A 16799-nucleotide genomic window follows, 5' to 3' on the forward strand; every position below is an offset into this window, starting at 1 on the left:
ATAATATCATTTTAGGGCGGACGCATAAACAAACATGTGACATAATATTTCGTGCACGCGCATAGCCGTGTCCGCGTAGCGCGGCCCGGTCCACTTATCTTTGCGGCTGCTAGCTGCATATAATTATAATAGATGCAAGTTGCAGCTCTATGCACGGAAAAAGACAACAGCAGTCTGGAGCCGAGAAGAGGAAGAAAGTACAAGACGAATCGTGTGCATCTCTTTCAGGTAACTTCCATGAATCTGGAAAACATATTTTTGGTTGTTCAAGTAAATTAGTGAGGCTAACGTTTAAACTTCTCCACAACTGCTATGCATTGTGCTTTAGACAGGACATGTTCTATGACTTTTCACGTTTGCCCCTCTTCCCCATGTTGCTGCTAATTACACAAACTCAATTAGTGTTATTAACTCGTGCAATACTTTACAATTCTGTTTACACACTAGCTACATACACATGCACTGCACAATTCTTTGCAGACAGCAATTATTATTGTTTATTGCTTTGTCTATTTCTACACATTTCTTATTGCTGTTATTGCTTGTATCACTGCAATGACAATAAAGTCTCTTTAGTATTTTTTGTGCATTACAGTATGAAATAACAAAACCGACTTATATTCTGTGATTTCTGGAAGATCAATAATATAAAATGAGTCAAGTTACTGTAAATTACGGCCAGAAACCATTTATATTGCATGAATTCATTAATTCATTAATGATTATTTTTTCTAAATGCTAACAAAGTTTTTTGTTTAAAAATACACCAATTCATTCTTAAAAACCACAATTGTCTTTGATTTATACTGAAAGCAAGGGTCAGTTTTTGTCACCATAGATTACAGTGCAAGTTAAATCCACATGTTAGTTGTAGTTTAGACACATTATGAAGAGTGCTGGGCTAGCCTATTGTTTTAATGGTATGTCATGAGCTTTCTTCTTTAAATGACTAATTTCTTCTGTATTGTTCATGGAGGTCAATGCTGAAAATTGTCACAAAAGAAGATGAGGTGGCCTGACCAGCACTGCGCCAAAGACACCAGCAGTTGCACAGGTACAGGATGCAGCACTGAGGTCCGTCTATCTCTACAGGTACAGAGAGAGGGTTTTATTCCTTACCCTAAATGTTTGAAATTATGTTTCTGCAGAAGATATGACAGTGTTTAATTTGATGTAAGCTATTATTTTGCAATGTAAACATTTGAACGTTCAAGTATAATTTGAGGGTTTATATGCATATTTATGTATATAAATAAATAAGTAAATACATGTTTAAATGTTTGTGTGATTTTGTTCCTCTGTGGGGGCACCAAAGTAAAATTTTGCTTAGGGCACCCTTTTGGCCAGCAACGGCCCTGTGTCTGGGGGTTTGGTTTTAGAAGTACTTGGAGGTGAAGATGCTGGATGTGGTCTTGAACTGGTGTTGTTACATGTGAATTTGCGGTTGTGAGGCCGGTTGGATGTACTGCCAAATGCTTATGGAGATAGAAAAATGAACTATAATTTCACAGGCAGAAGATCTAGTGGACATTTCTGCAGTCAGCATGCCAGTTGCATACTTCCTTAAAATGTCCTCAAAACTAGCCAACATTTCACAGGCCACAATCAACAACCTGATAACTCAATGTGAAGGAAATGTGTTGCACTGCGTGAGGCAAATGGTGATAACCATTTGTGCTCCCCTGGGCAAAAAAAGGGTAAAATAAGCAATTTTCTTGAGTTTATATAATATAATAATATGTTATATAATAATAGTAATATCATTTAATATATCATGAATCAGTTTAATATTATGAACACATTATGAACTATGCAGACTAAATCACCACTAGCTTAACGAGATATCAAAATTTAAAGTCACTTCAATACATCAAACATAAAACATTGACAAATATAATTTTACAAAAAAAAGAATATATAAAAGAGATTATATGTACCTTCATTACTGGCTGACCAATGAAGATTGCTTTTACCAGATCAGCAATTTTAAAGAGTATCTCCACAATCACTCGCACAATAGGAGCAGACTGAGTTATAATAATAGTATTCTGCTCTGCTGCGAAACTGAGGTTAGCCATGAGTTCTGGAATCTGTTCCACTGGCAAGGTCTAAATTGCAAAATACAAAATATTAATATTGGAATAATATTTAGTCTAATGGTCAAATAATTGTAGATACATGATCAAAAGATTACCTGAATTAGGTTAAGTAAATCACTAATAATCGCAAGTATACAGTTTTCATCTATTGCTGTCCAGCCATTTAAATCACATCTGTAAATGATGATGCCTTTTGTGCCGTTTGGACAGAATCCATTGGTCTGATTGGTTATATTTCCAATTCCAAGTTCTTTATTTAGACAGTCATATGCTGGAAAAGTATTAGATAATTATAGTCAGACAGAAACACTTGTATACTGTGCAGAAGAGACAGAAATAACAAGGATCCAAATATGGATGCACTGATGTATCGGCTGCTGACATTTATCAGCAGATATTAGATTGCTTTAAAGCTATTGTTATATCAACAATATAAATATGGCTACTTAATGTTCATTAGTTACATGGAAGAAATGAGCTGCACATCTTGTAAAATAACCTCAAAGCAAAATCATTAAATATTTGCAAAAAACTAAATATAATATGTACAAAATATCAGATCTGCATCTAATATGTTCAGTAGGTAGCACTTTAATATGAGCATTAACACCATGCCTTTTCCCGTCGCCGCACTGAAAGGCACTTTCATAAGCAAGAAACAGTTAAACAGACCATCTATAGACCAGCGAGAACGTTCGAGGTTACTAAAGTAACCCTTCGTTCCCCGAGGAGGGGAATGGAAGCACTATAAGTGGATTTGATGTTCTAAATCCACGTATGGGAGGATGAAAAGAGTATTGAACGGGCCAATGAAAGCAATGAATTGGCAGCGCAAGCTTACGCAGGTGTGCTGCATCGCCAATTAACTGAGCATATAAGCACACCTGGCGCCAGCAAACGCTACCCTTTTTAAGCTGAAGAGACTTTTAACAGCTAAGGGACAGTCATTATGGCGACGGAGTATAGTGCTTCCGTTCCCCTCCTCGGGGAACGAAGGGTTACTTTAGTAACCTCGAACGTTCCCCTTCGGAGGGAACTTCAGCACTATAAGTGGATTTGATGTTCTAAATCCACGTATGGGAGCCCATTGACAGCGCCATAATGACTGCACCTTACCAACACCCACCATGAGAGGGCAGTCAGGCAAGCGTGACGCACCCAAATCATGGGAGGCGCGGTCCTCCAACGTGCCCCTGGCCCTAACTTATCCCCACTTCAAAAGAAGCTTTACGGAATAGGTATATTTTTTTGGGAGTCACTAGCGTCTAGATAATTCTAGGAATATACGACAGTACGTTGGAAAGCGTGCCATCCCAGTGGGGAGGACGCTGCGGAGACCATCCGCACCCAATAGGGAGACAAATGGAATTACATATGGACTAACCCTGAGAAGGGGGAGTGCGCATAAGAAGGTGGTTAGCGGATAGGGAAAGCACTGGTCCACCCAGGGGGGGGAACTTGACCGTGGTGGAAAAGCATATGGGGATCACCAGCGGGGATCGGCCATAGCAGGCACCTGTACCCAAAAACGCGGGCTGACCAGCGGGCAGACCTAACGTAGTGGGCCAGCGAGTGACTCCTCCGCGGAGTCAGTGCTGGGGGCCTCGGAGGAATCTGCAGGGCTCACCGAATGGGGAACTATACTGACAGACAGGAGGGTGCACATCTCTCCGTGTTAGGGAAAAAAGGCACCGCAAGCGTGCTACAACACCCACCGAGTTGTTTCCTCAATCACCAAAGGTCCCTACACCCTTGAGGAAACCGGCTCCACTCGCAGATTGTAAAACCTTGCAAATGTGTTGGGTGTCGCCCAGCCCGCAGCTCTACAATGTCTGTTAAAGAAGCACCGCGCGCACACGCCCAAGAGAATGCAACGCTCCGAGTGGAGTGCGCACGCACTCCCGGGGGGCGCGGCTGACCTCTGCTCAAATAAGCACATGAAATGGCCTTCACAATCCAGTGGGATAAACGTTGTTTAGACACGGCACTTCCCTGCTGCCATCCGCCATAACAGACAAAGAGCTGCTCAGAAGATCTGAAGTACTGAGTACGGTCCACATAAACGCGCAAGGCGCGACTGGACAAGTAAAGAAAGGGCTGGGTCTGCCTCCTCTGGGGGCAGCGCTTGCAGGGTTACTACCTGATCTCTAAAAGGAGTGGTAGAAACTTTGGGCAAATAACCCGGGCGGGGTCTCAGGATAATGTGAGAAATCTGGCCCGAATTCCAGGCACGAGTCACTGACCGAAATGCCTCCTGGTCCCCGACCCTCTTAATGGAGGCCAACGCGACCAGCAGAGCTGTCTTCAGGGAAAGAAATCTTAAGGATACTGAATCGAGCGGCTCGAAGGGATCAAATCGCAAGCTCGTGAGAACGAGGGCGAGATCCCAAGAGGGCGTGAGAGGGGGGCGAGTTGGATTAATTCGCCTAGCGCCTCTGAGGAACCGGATGATGAGGTTATGCTTTCCCACGGTGCCGCCAGCCACTGCATCATGGTGAGCAGAGATGGCGGCAACGTAAACCCTGAGAGTGGAGGGCGACAGCCTGCTATCCAGCTTCTCTGAAGGAAAGAGAGCACAACACTGATCTGGCAAGATCGGGGGGTCTTCTCCGCGAGAGACACACCATTCAGTGAATAGACTCCACTTCAGGGCGTAGGCGCACCTCGTGGAGGGGGCTCTAGCCTGAGTGATGGTATCAACCACCGGGGGCGGCAGGTTACCTAAGTCTTCCTTGCATCTATGAACCACACGTGGAGGTTCCAGAGATCGGGGCGAGGGTGCCAGATGGTGCCTTGTCCCTGAGAAAGTAGGCCTCTCTCAAAGGGATCTGCCATGGGAGGGCCGTCGCGAGGAGGGAGAGCTCTGATATCCAGGTCCGGTTGGGCCAGAGGGGCGCAACTAACAGAACCTGCTCCTCGTCCTCCCTGACCTTGCACAGTAACTGCGCGATCAGGCTCACTGGGGGAAACGCATACTTGCGTATGCCCCGAGGCCAGCTGTGGGCCAGTGCATCCATGCCGAGCAAGCCCTCGGTCAGGGAATAAAACAACTGGCAATGAGCGTTCTCGGGGGAAGCAAACAGATCAATCTGGGCCTCCCCGAATCGTGCCCATATCAGCTGGATAGACTCGGGGTGGAGTCTCCATTCTCCAGAGTGAATCAGCTGCCGTGAGAGCACATCGGCTGCACGGTTGAGCATACCTGGGATGTGAATGGCGCGCAGCGACTTCAGCCGTGGGTGACTCCAGAGGAGCAGACGGCGGGCGAGCTGAGACATGCGGCAAGATATACGCTGCAGCCGCCGTACTGTCCGTCCTGACCAGCATGTGTTGCTGCTCCAGCACCAGAGAAAAACGGCGAAGAGCAAGGAACACTGCCAACAGCTCTAGGCGATTGATATGCCAATGCAGCTGGGCACCTACCGCAGCTGCATGCCCGCGACACACGGCTCCCCAGCCTGTGCTGGAAGCATCTGTTGAGACAACAACATGACTGGACACCTGTCCCAGAGGCACACCGGCCTGCAGGAACGAGGGGTCGTTCCAGGGGCTGAGGGTGCGGCGACACAGCGCAGTAACAGAGACTCGGTGTGTGCCCGCATGCCATGCGCGTCTTGGAACTCGATCTTGAAGCCAGTGCTGAAGTGTTCTCATATGGAGCAGTCCGAGCGGCATGACAGCCACAGCAGAAGCCATATGCCCCAGGAGCCACTGAAAATATTTCAGGGGGACCACTATATTGCTGTCGAGCTCCCTCAGACAGTTCAGCAGCAGGCGAGCGCGCTCTCCGGAGAGGCGCGCTACCATGGTGACCGAGTCCAGCTCCATTCCGAGAAAAGAGATCCTCTGCACTGCATTCTACAACCCCAATTGGCGAAGATGCCAAGGCACCTCGTCTCTGTGCGCAGTCAATTACTCCCGAGAGTGGGCTAAAATCAGCCAATCGTCGAGATAATTGAGTACGCGGATGCCCGCGAGCCAAAGGGGCGCTAGGGCACCCTCCGCGAGTTTGGTGAAGACCCGCGGAGACAGAGAGAGCCCGAAGGGGAGGACCTTGTACTGCCATGCTCGACCTTCGAACGCAAACCGCAGAAACTGACGGTGGCGTGGAAGACTGGAGACATGAAAATACACGCCCTTCAGGTCTATGGCTGCATACCAATCCTGAGGGCGGACTCATCGGATTATGCGCTTCTGCGTAAGCATTCTGAACGACAGTTTGTGAAGGCAGCGATTCAAAACGTGCAGATCTAGGATTGGCCGTGACCCACCGCTCTTTTTGGGTACGATGAAGTACGGGCTGTAAAACCCGCTCTCCATCTCAGCTGGAGGTACCGGCTCGATTGCACCCTTCGCCAGGAGGGCAGCAACCTCCTCTCGCAAAACAGGGGCAGACAGGGGATTGAGTCTGATCGCGGGTATGAGCCACCGCGAGGGGCTGGCCTGCGCTAACCAGGCAGGCAGAGCCCTCGCTAATGACATCATCACAGCAATCGTTGACGTACCCGCGGAGGGGCAGCGCAGAGCGGGTGTGCTAATCCGGGGAGCGCGAGGGTCCCACAGAAGAGCTGGAGGAGAGCGATTCGCTCTGGCTCCGCACCCTGACTCCGGAGGGGGGGCTTGGGGGCTGGGAGAAGGGAGACCGTCCCCCTAGTGCCCGTGAGCCGCTGGCGGAGCATGCAGACCCTGCGAGCTGAGAGGCGGCGCGTCCCAGACTGGCAGGGCCTGCAGTGCCCGTGAGCCACTGGCAGAGTGCACCGAACCTACGAGCTAGAGAGCTGAGCTCAAACTGGCAGATTTCGTAAAAGGTGCCGTTGGAAATGGCGCCCTGCCCTCCAGCGGGGAAAGAGCAAGTTCCCTCCTCTCCAGATGACCTGTCCCAGGGACGCTTTGCGGTCTGTTGCCGGACTTGGCGGCGTTCTGGGCAGGGGGAGTTGCCTGCTTCCGAGGTGCTCGACGCGCTCGCTTTGCCAGAGGCGAGTGCGGGGGCGGTGCAGCTCTCGTAGGCGGGCGCCTTCGGCGAGGAGCAGGTATGGATGGCACGGCGGGCGGAGCGGGCTTACGAGGCCGCCGATTAGACATCACCCATCGGACTGCTCTCTCACTGCCTCGAATTCCTGGGTGAATTCACAGACTGAGTCGCCGACCAGCTTGGGATATGGGGCGAGTCAAGAAAGCAGACTTTGTCAACTTCGCGCATATCAACCAAGTTTTGTTAGAGGTGGGGCTCCTGGACCACTATTGTGGACATCGTCCTCCCCAAAGCACACGCAGCGGACTTAGTAGTCCGAAGAGCTTAGTCGGCTGCGGTGCGAAGCTCAAAAGCCTGGGTTGGACCCACCCTCGTGCAGCTCGGCCAGCGCCTGCGCTTGGTACCGCTGGTAGGTGGCTATCGCATGCAAGGCGGATGCAGCCTGGTCCGTAGCTTTGTAAGCTCTAGCTCCGAGGGAGCCGAAAACTCACAGGCTTTGGATGGGAGACGAGGCAGACCCCGCCAAGAAGAGGCGTCACGCGGATTAACCGCTATCGGACACTCAACCTGAGGAATCGCCACATACCCCCTGGCCGCTCCACCACCAAGAGTGGTGAGGGTGGAGGGACACGCAGCACGAGCAGAAAAAAGGTGCTCTTTAAGACCGCGTGAGCCTACTCTGCGTCGCCGGGAAGAAGGGAACGCCCCTCTAGTCGTTCCGGCCGTGGAGCTTGGGGATAAACCATCTCCAACCCACGGCCGAAGCAGCCCGGGAAAGCACGGTTAACACGTCCGTTTCAGTATCCGTTTTGACAGCGCTCACCTGCCCGAAGGGGGCGAGCGGGTCCGGATCATCGTCGGACAATGAAAGCCCACCCTCCGATGCCGCGGAAGACATCTGATCTCCGGTGTCAGCGAGTGTGAGAGCTACCATCTGATTAGATGGATCACTCCCAGCGCCCAAAGCTTGGATGGGGCGCTTGGAGGAGCGAGAGGTCCGCGAGCCCTTAGGCGGCGGATTATCTTTCGCTGGAACCCTCAGATCTGCCCGAGCGCCCGCTGCAGAGCAGAAGGCGACTGGGGTGGCTCGCTCTCTCACGAAAGTTAGCCGTGATCTCAACTGCGCGACGGTCATGGCATCGTAGTGACGACATGAACCGCCCCCGAGCACCACATTAACATGCTGGACCCCCAAACATGTAATGCAGTGAACGTGCCCATCATCCGGAGCCAGGAAACCCCTGCAACCAGAAACGCACAGTCGGAGTGCCGTCCTGAAAAGGACGTGCTGCACAACTGTGTTGCTCTTTTAGGTTATGCTTTGCAACAATACGCACCGCTCTGGAGGACCGGACCCAAAGGGACGCCAGGCAAGGGAGAAACCCAGCTCGACCATCTGCCGCTGCGTGGACTCGCTCTGGACCGGGAGACACTCGTTCGCTCGAAGTGGCTGTGGATCAGCAGGAGGAACCCTCATGAACTCGATCAGAAAAGTCTCTGAAGCGAAAAGGGTAGCGTTTGCTGGCGCCAGGTGTGCTTATATGCTCAGTTAATTGGCGATGCAGCACACCTGCGCAAGCTTGCGCTGCCAATTCATTGCTTTCATTGGCCTGTTCAATACTCTTTCAGACGAGCGGCTTCTGAACCGAATCCTCCCATACGTGGATTTAGAACATCAAATCCACTTATAGTGCTTCCGTTCCCCCCGAAGGGGAATGAGAGATTAGCCTTCTCATTGTTTACTTTCACTTTCACTGTTTTTTGTGGAAACGTGTTGTGGGCAAATCTAAGCTTATTTTTAACAAAACAAATATAATTATGCATTTAATAAATACTACTACTAATAATAATTACATTATACAAAGGCAAGTTGTCATGAATGAACTGAAAAAGACCCCTGAGATGATGAAGGCAGTGTTTTTTATATTTATGCAGAAAATAATAATTTTTGTAAAGATATTTGCATATTGCTGTACATCCTGTGTGTATTAAACAATGTTTAAGTAAGCACACAACTGACGCACTCTGCACTGGACTTTATACCTCCTCTTAGCGTTCAATTGAGCAGTCTATTTTAGATCCTCAGAATAGCAATGCACCTTAACACATCTCATTTTTTAGACCAGAACGCCTATGGGCGCACATATTACCACAAATGCATTTGCTTACTAAACAGCGTGGTGCAACACGTCAAAACGATACTTGGGTCAAGCTGAAAGTAGCAAATAATATTTGCGTCACCCCTTGCGCCGGGTGTATGATAGGGCCTTTAGTGTGTAGTCAAGATAATGTGTTGCCGCACTGGATCGGCTTGTTTAAAGCTGCAAGTGTAACAGAGGTCGTGATTAAACATCTCTGGTCACACATTGTCAAAAAAGTGCCACTTAATCTCAAGTCAGAATTGTGTATTTAGTCGGAGGCCATTTGAATGTAGTTAAGTTTATTGCACCAAACTTTTTTGTGGTGGTCATGGATGCAAAATTCTTGTCTAGTGTAGTAAAAGTTCAGTGCCAAGGACATTATATGTGGCTGTGAGTGAGTGTGATCATCTGTATAATGACATTGCACATGCAGCTCCTAACAGAAGGCACTGGCTGAAATTGGCCAAATGAACGGCCAGTCACCTTTCAAGTCATAAAAAAATCTTCCGATTCTGGTCTCTGGGCAGTTGATTTTTGCATCTCTAGTACTGTATGCAGTTTAACAATATTGATATTGGATTATTACTACTATTTTTTTTTTTATAAATTGGTTTATAAAAATTCTAGTTGTGCATTCCAAGATCAAATAATTTCAAAAAGCAAAAAAGCAGTCAAAACCAGAAAAACTGGTGTGATGTGATTCAAACAAAAGTGTGACGCATTAATGCAACATTAATATAGGATGTGCAATACATAGAATCTTTTTTTTCAGCAGAATTATAGATCCGTGTCAGTGTCATATACTGTAAGTTCACCTACTCCTGCATCTAGGAAAGCCACGAGAGAAGAAAAATAAATCTAAAACTAAATTGGTTATTCCAATGAGGCTGGATATTGGAGATTATTACTGTATAACTTTTAAAGAAGTTACCACACTGGTTAATAATAAAAGCAAAATAAGGAAGGGAGCTCCTCATTGTTTATAAAATAAAAAATACACCAAATGGCCAGATGGAAAGATAGGCCAAATGGAAAAGTGTCATATATTAGATATTATTATTATTATTATTATTATTATTACTATTATTATTTCTTAAGAGTATTTTATAGTCTTGTATTGTGTGATATAAAAGTTAAAAGCTATAATAAACAAACAAATCATCCAATGTTACTGCACAAGAGTAAAAAAGCTGAAAAGGATGAGAAAAATAAAAGCTTACATTGATTAGTACTCTTCACTGTGACTCTGCTCTGGCTATAACTGTATGCAAGGAGTTGCGGCAGTCCCTTGAGGCGACATGTAAAGGTTTCCTCTGTACAATTTTCACTTGGAGTTGTGTAGTTTAATGTGATGCCATCAGGTCCATTCTCTGCTAAATCACAATTAATTTTTACTAAAGGATGGTGGATTTTTAAAGCATAAATAGTGACTTCTGAAATTTTATTGGTAAAAAAAAGACCACCAATTTGAATGAACAACCTGAATCTTGAACTGTTTCACCCTGGACCCACTCAATATTGTAGCCAGCATCAACAGAACATTTCAGTAGGAAACTGCTCCCATCACATGGTAGAACACGGTAATCATTACCCACATTTATGTTGGGACGTTGTTTGATAACAATGTTTTGCCACTGAATGTAAGGTATTGTGGTCCGTTCTATGAAGCATGAATATTGACCTGCGAAAGAGCAATAAATCAAAACAGAATCCTTATTAATTTACAAAGGAACTTTGTTTATTGAAAGATGTTTCTTAAAATGAAAGAACTTTATCATAACACTCCTTGCTCCCTCAACAAGAAAGCACTGCTCAAATTATACCACAACATTACCAGAATCTCTCACCTACTTCACCAACAAATGGGGAAAACCCGGAACACCAAAACTCGCCCCGCCCCGAATTCTCTGCCTAAACTTTCTCCACCGGTTTAAGTACCCAAAAGAACAAACAGAACTAACCATGCCCCCCAGCCACACGTCCTCTAGTCATCGCCCTCAGGAAACCCAGACCACACTCCACCGTTCATCGTCTACTGAACCTTAAGACATTCAAACGGACAACCTCAGATCGTCCATCTAGCCACCAGCCCCCCTTCAAATTTTTCCTCCAGTCCCACTCTCCCTACTCCATTTGTCCACCCCCCCAAAATCAAGATGCTCCTATTGCTACAACCCCCCAGCTCAGATCAATCATTTTCCTTCTTACCCTTCTATCCCTCCTAGCTCTATCTCTAGCTGTTCCCCCCAGCAAACTACCCCTCTTCCAGCCTTCCAGCCTTCGTTTTGGCTGTTAGCTTCAGCAGCGGATCCCTATTTAACCCCAGTCCCTCACTATTCGAAACTGATATTGCCTTTAACCACCTCTTCTATAACCTCTATGAAGCCGTAGCCCCCAGAACTCTCCAATCATACTTCACAGCTTAAAATACTTTCAAACACTTCCATTCACTCTTTAAAGCTCATTTACCCGATTTCTCCCTCCTCTCCATCACTTCATTTATTTCCTACCAGCATATGGCAAAAATATCCAAGCAAGCCCCATCAAAAGCTATTTAAACGGCACCTAATTTTTTCATAAATTGATTCACATAGCCTTTTCTGACGCCATAACTAACTCCCAAACAAACTTTCTCATTAAAGGCATACAGAAAGCCCACCCCTCCCCCCCAGATCCTAGACAACCCGTCACGCTCAGCATTCTCTCTAAATGCATAGCTACCCTCCGCAAAGACTACCAGTCGATACACACAGCCGCACCCTTGATACTATGTTTAACCTAGCATTTTTTTGGTTTCCTCAGGTACTCTGAGTTAACCACAACCTCCAAATGTAACCCAGTTATTCACCCCACAATTTCAGATTTAACTGTGTCGAATAAAGAAACCCTTACTCAAACAAAGAAAGCAAGACAGACCAATCCAGGAAAGGCCATTTTTTTATATCTTTGACCTCCCTGACAAAATCCCAACAACCTCTCCCCCCTCTTCGTAGATGACGCTAACCACCCTGTAACATGATTTTTGGTTCCAAAAGCACTTAAAAGACTTCCTCAGCCTTCGTTCTTCAAGCATCCAAGCTCTCCGCTAACCCCTTTCTCGGACCCTCTGCATCAAGGGCTCCGATTCCCTTTAGCGTTGAGTTTCTCCGCTTCCCTGTTTCTCATCCTTATAGTGTTGAGTCTGTCTGCTACTTTTCTTTCCTTTAAGCAATAAGCTCAGCTTCTATAATTTTCCTTCTGCAAAGGCCCTCACTCCCCAGCTTTAAATAATTTTTTTCCTTCCTTCAAACATCGAGTTCTCTGCTCCCTTCCAGCATCGAGTCTCTCCACCCCTTCCCTTCCTTCTAGTGTCGAGTGCTCCACTTAGAGTGTTCGAGTCTCTCTGCTGTCCAAGTGTTGAATGCTCCGCTTCCTTCAAGCGTCGATTCTGACCCACTTTTCTTTCTGCCTTGCAACGTAGAGTGCACCGTTTACTTCAAGGATCAAGTCTCTCTGCATGTCTTTTTTCTTTTCAGTGTCGAGTTTCTCCGCTCCTTTCCTTTTCTTATAGCACAAGCTTTGCTTCTCTATCTTCCTTCTGCTTAAGCCATCACTCCCCAGCTCTGACTCCAGCAGGAGTGTCCCGAGCTCAACTTCCACAGGAGTTATTCCCAGCCTCTTTTCCCCTCCCTGCACAGACTCCTGCAGGAGCCTGCATTTACCCCCGCTCCTGCGGGAGCCTCTCTTTCTCCTATTCTTTCTCAACAATTATTCAGCAGCCGGATATAGCATTGATTTCCTTACCCTTTGGAGTGTACTTCAATATGCCGCTGCTGTCCTGAGCAAAAAGCTTCTTGGGGGATTCTCGACATTTACCTGAGTTTAAAACTCCCCTCTTGCCCTGCAAACTCAGGGTATCACTCCTGCGGGAGACAGGGCTGCGGGGCCTTGAGTCCCGGGCTCAAGGATCTTATGAGCTTATGGCTCTCCCCTGGGACAGCATGCCAAACCAGCTTTATTACCAATCATCAAGTGTGAACTCTGAAATTCATTTTATTATTACCTCTTTAGTAAAATCAATTATTATTATAGTAACCCAATTACATTTTTCAGCTCTTGATCCAAAATTAAACACTTTTCAAACCCTTAAGTTACTAACGTATGATCACCACCTGTAAAAACCCTTTTTTTAAAGTAAAGATAGTTGCTTTTTACATTGTGTAATGATCCTAAAATAGGATTGTGCAATATAAGATGTCAAATGTAAGACCAATATAAATTTTGTGTCACTCACCACTGTCAGTTTCAGTAATGTTTTTCACTGTGAGAGTGCTGTTGTCGCTTGAAAGTGAATACATTGTGCTGTCAAGTGCAGGATCTTTGTTATTCACTCTCCATGTTATTTGCCCTTTTACAAAGTCCGGCTGTGTACATTTCAGGTGCAACTTTTGCAGAGGATAAACTTGACCCATTATAAAGTCCTTTTGATCTAAACAAAAATATGAAAACAAAAACCTTAATTATAGCATAATAAGCATGATGCATTCAAGACATGGGAAGAGTTTAAGATTTAACACTGAATATCTTTACCACTTTGAGCAAAAGCATCTGCAGGTAAAATTATTCCTTGTGCCTGTAGTGAGCTGGAAAGATCTGCGTTTGCTGTTGAAAAATCAAGGTTGTTGGATGTTGCGCTTATTGTGTAGTCTGCCAATACACTACCAGGCCTTTGGAGGAAACACAAGACCCTGTATTTACATTTGAATTGGATAGAAAATAAATAGGAAACATTTATTTGAAAAATTAAAAGAATTTAAAGGTAAATTATACAGTACCTGAAGGCATTAACCTTCACAGACTTACTAATGTAGCCTTTTAAATAAGTAGAATAACTTGAGTCAATCTGTAAAAAGCAAAAGTACTAAATGTATGATCAATTACATATTATAATAAGAGAATAAAAAAAGTTGTTTTCTTAGTATCACTACACCATATGAATATATGAAACAAGCCACCCACCAATCCATTAATTCCTGTCTATTGACAGCCCAAAGTTAATCAAGATTTCTATGTTTGGTCATGTAGATATTTTTTAAACCAAACAATTGCTGGGTTCTTTCATACAAGGTGTTGCAATGAGAATACTGTGATTATACTTTTTGTTGTTGATGTTGTTGATTTAAGTAAAAAAAAAAAACTATAAATATAACAATAAATATATAATTTTGTATAAAAAATACAAAAAATAAATAAATAAATAGTTATCATGTTAAATATAATTTATAATAAAAATATAATTAAGTATAAAAGCAAACATATGGTATTTTCACAAAAAATAGGTAGATTGATAGATGGATAAAATAAACATTAAATACTTACAGATGATTCAAGCTTTCCAGATAAATCTTTGAAAGTTGGGTTATTAGGGTCAGCAAGATTTGTGTCAAAAGTCTGAGATATTTTCAATGACATTCCAATAACTGTAAAACAATATTTTATATACATTGTATGGAGATATTTTAGTCTCAATATTAATATGAATATACAAATAATATACTAACATAGAATGAATATTTAGAAGCATTTAGAAACTCATTATAAATGTGTTATTTTCCTATCCTTGTTTAAAAGAAAATATATTCATTCATATAAAAAAAATTATTGTTAAACTTTTTCTTTATTTTTTTTTACTTATTAAAAAATAATGAATTAAATTTTATATTTATTTAAAAAGCAGATGTGCTTGAGGATCTATTGGCTTTTATAAAGACACAAAACAATAATTTAGGTCACACTTTATTTTAAAGGGCTCCTATTTTACCTTTTTGATGACAGAGGCGCTAGGGGAACAAATCAATTCCTCAGGTGGAGTCTCTCGTGACCAGAACCTACACAGCTTCAGGTCAGGCTGCCTCCATCTTATAAAGCCACCTATCAGCGCTACTAAGCACAGAAGTTTGCTAAGCTGCATGAGGATAGTTATTCCCCAAGCTTAATGCATGAGGTCTTCACGGTGAGTGACTACACTCTCATAACCACCAAGTCGGCTGCTCGTGCCCTGAGGAAGACGATGTCCACATTAGTGGTATCCAGAACGGCCCCTTTGGCTGTACCTGGCCGATATGCGTGACGTTGACAAGCTGCTCTCCCCACTGCCTCATCCACCTCGGCCGCCCCTTGCCGAGGTCATCCAACTGTGGTCACAACACCTGCTTCATCTCTGCATCCCACTCTACCGGTCCCGTGGTAGCATCGAGCATCAAGCAACTCACAGGATGGAAATGCCCCCACCTCAGAGCGTCGTTAAGTCCAGTAAGAGGACCACAAAGTGACCTTGAGACGGGCCACTCAGAGAGAAAGGGACCTGCTCTTTTTTCGGTGATCACAGTTGGTTACATAAGCGACTAAAATCACTACTGATGACCTCCGGGTGTGCAAACCCGAGCCTTGCCAGTCTGGGACGCTCACAGTGCTGGGCCATATTGGAGGGAGGAAGGTAAGAGAAAATCTTTTATTTTCAGCTCTTTCTCGAGTCACTCTGCTTCCTGGGGTGAGCACTTCCCTCCCGAGCTCCCTTTTTTCTGGCATGTCAGTTATCGATCCGATGGTGCATTAGCTCGGGCTCTGCCAGCCTGGTTAGCGCTGCCCAGCCTGTTGCGGTGGCTCATGCAAATGGTCAGACAGCTACGCAATACAGTTCACTTTACACCCTCCCAAGTTCATGCGTGTACAGTTCACAAGAGTCAGTCCCGTATCTGCCCCTGTCTTGAGAGAGGAGATTGCTGTCCTCCTGGCAAAGGATGCAATTAAGCCACACCCTCCAGGGTTTGCAGCTCTAGACCAGAAGGATGCATACTTTCATGTCTCCGTTCTTTCATGCCACGGTCCTTTCCTCTGGGTTGCGTTCGATGGTCGAGCATGACAGTACAAATTTCTCCCCTTCAGGTCATTGGAGGGTGCCCTACTGCCTCTTCAGCTCGTGGGCATACACATATTCAATCATCTCGACAACTGGCCCAACCTAGCTTCATTTGGGGATCAATTGATTATGCACAGGAAAACTGTGCTCTGGCACGTTGACCAGGTGGGGCTTTGGGTCAACCTAAAGAAGAGCAAGCTGTGCCCTGTGCAGAGAATCTCCTATCTCGGGATAAAACTTGACTCAATCTCCATGGTGGCACCCCTCTTAGAGGAGCGCACCAGGCTGGTGCTGTCTTGTCTGAGTACTCTTGACAAGAAAACAGAGGTTCCACTGCAAACTTTTCAGAGCCTTCTTGGGCATATGGTATTCAGGTTGCTTCATATAAGACCACTTCAACACTGGCTTCATGGTCGGGTCCACAGACAGGCATGGCACATGAACACACACAGAGTTTACATCTCACGGATGTATCACCGCACCCTCAGTTTTCTAGAACATGTATCCAGGCATGTTTTCGTATCAACAGATGCCTCCAACACAGGCTGGGGAATTGTGTGTAACTAGCATGCAGCTGTGGGTTTGTGGACCAGACCCCGACTACATTGGCACATCAACTGCCTAGAGCTGTTGACAGTGTTTCTTGCTCTCTGCCGTTTTTCACCAGTTTTAGTTCATATAATTCCCTC

At 45.4% G+C, this 16799-nt stretch overlaps 2 protein-coding genes and 1 long non-coding RNA gene across 4 annotated transcripts in view; 1 reads left to right on the top strand and 2 right to left on the bottom strand.

Annotated features, from left to right (window-relative positions):
* Positions 1-16799, bottom strand: part of adgrf3b (adhesion G protein-coupled receptor F3b) — a 671400-nt gene that overhangs the window by 241263 nt on the left and 413338 nt on the right. The gene's annotated exons all lie outside the window — the stretch shown is intronic.
* LOC141379381 (uncharacterized) overlaps positions 1-16799 on the top strand; it is a 100234-nt gene that overhangs the window by 52158 nt on the left and 31277 nt on the right. The gene's annotated exons all lie outside the window — the stretch shown is intronic.
* Positions 1-16799, bottom strand: part of LOC100535565 (adhesion G protein-coupled receptor F5-like) — a 31116-nt gene that overhangs the window by 7168 nt on the left and 7149 nt on the right. Inside the window, 8 exon segments of one of the 2 annotated variants that reach the window (NM_001442642.1) lie at positions 1938-2108; positions 2195-2370; positions 10433-10582; positions 10693-10893; positions 13486-13680; positions 13782-13918; positions 14027-14094; positions 14571-14671. In NM_001442642.1, the coding sequence (NP_001429571.1) occupies positions 1938-2108; positions 2195-2370; positions 10433-10582; positions 10693-10893; positions 13486-13680; positions 13782-13918; positions 14027-14094; positions 14571-14671 (1199 nt within the window). 2 annotated transcript variants of the gene reach the window in all.

This window comes from Danio rerio, chromosome 20 (genome assembly GCF_052040795.2).
Source record: "Danio rerio strain M-AB ecotype USA chromosome 20, GRCz13ab, whole genome shotgun sequence".
Classification (NCBI taxonomy): Eukaryota; Metazoa; Chordata; class Actinopteri; order Cypriniformes; family Danionidae; genus Danio; species Danio rerio.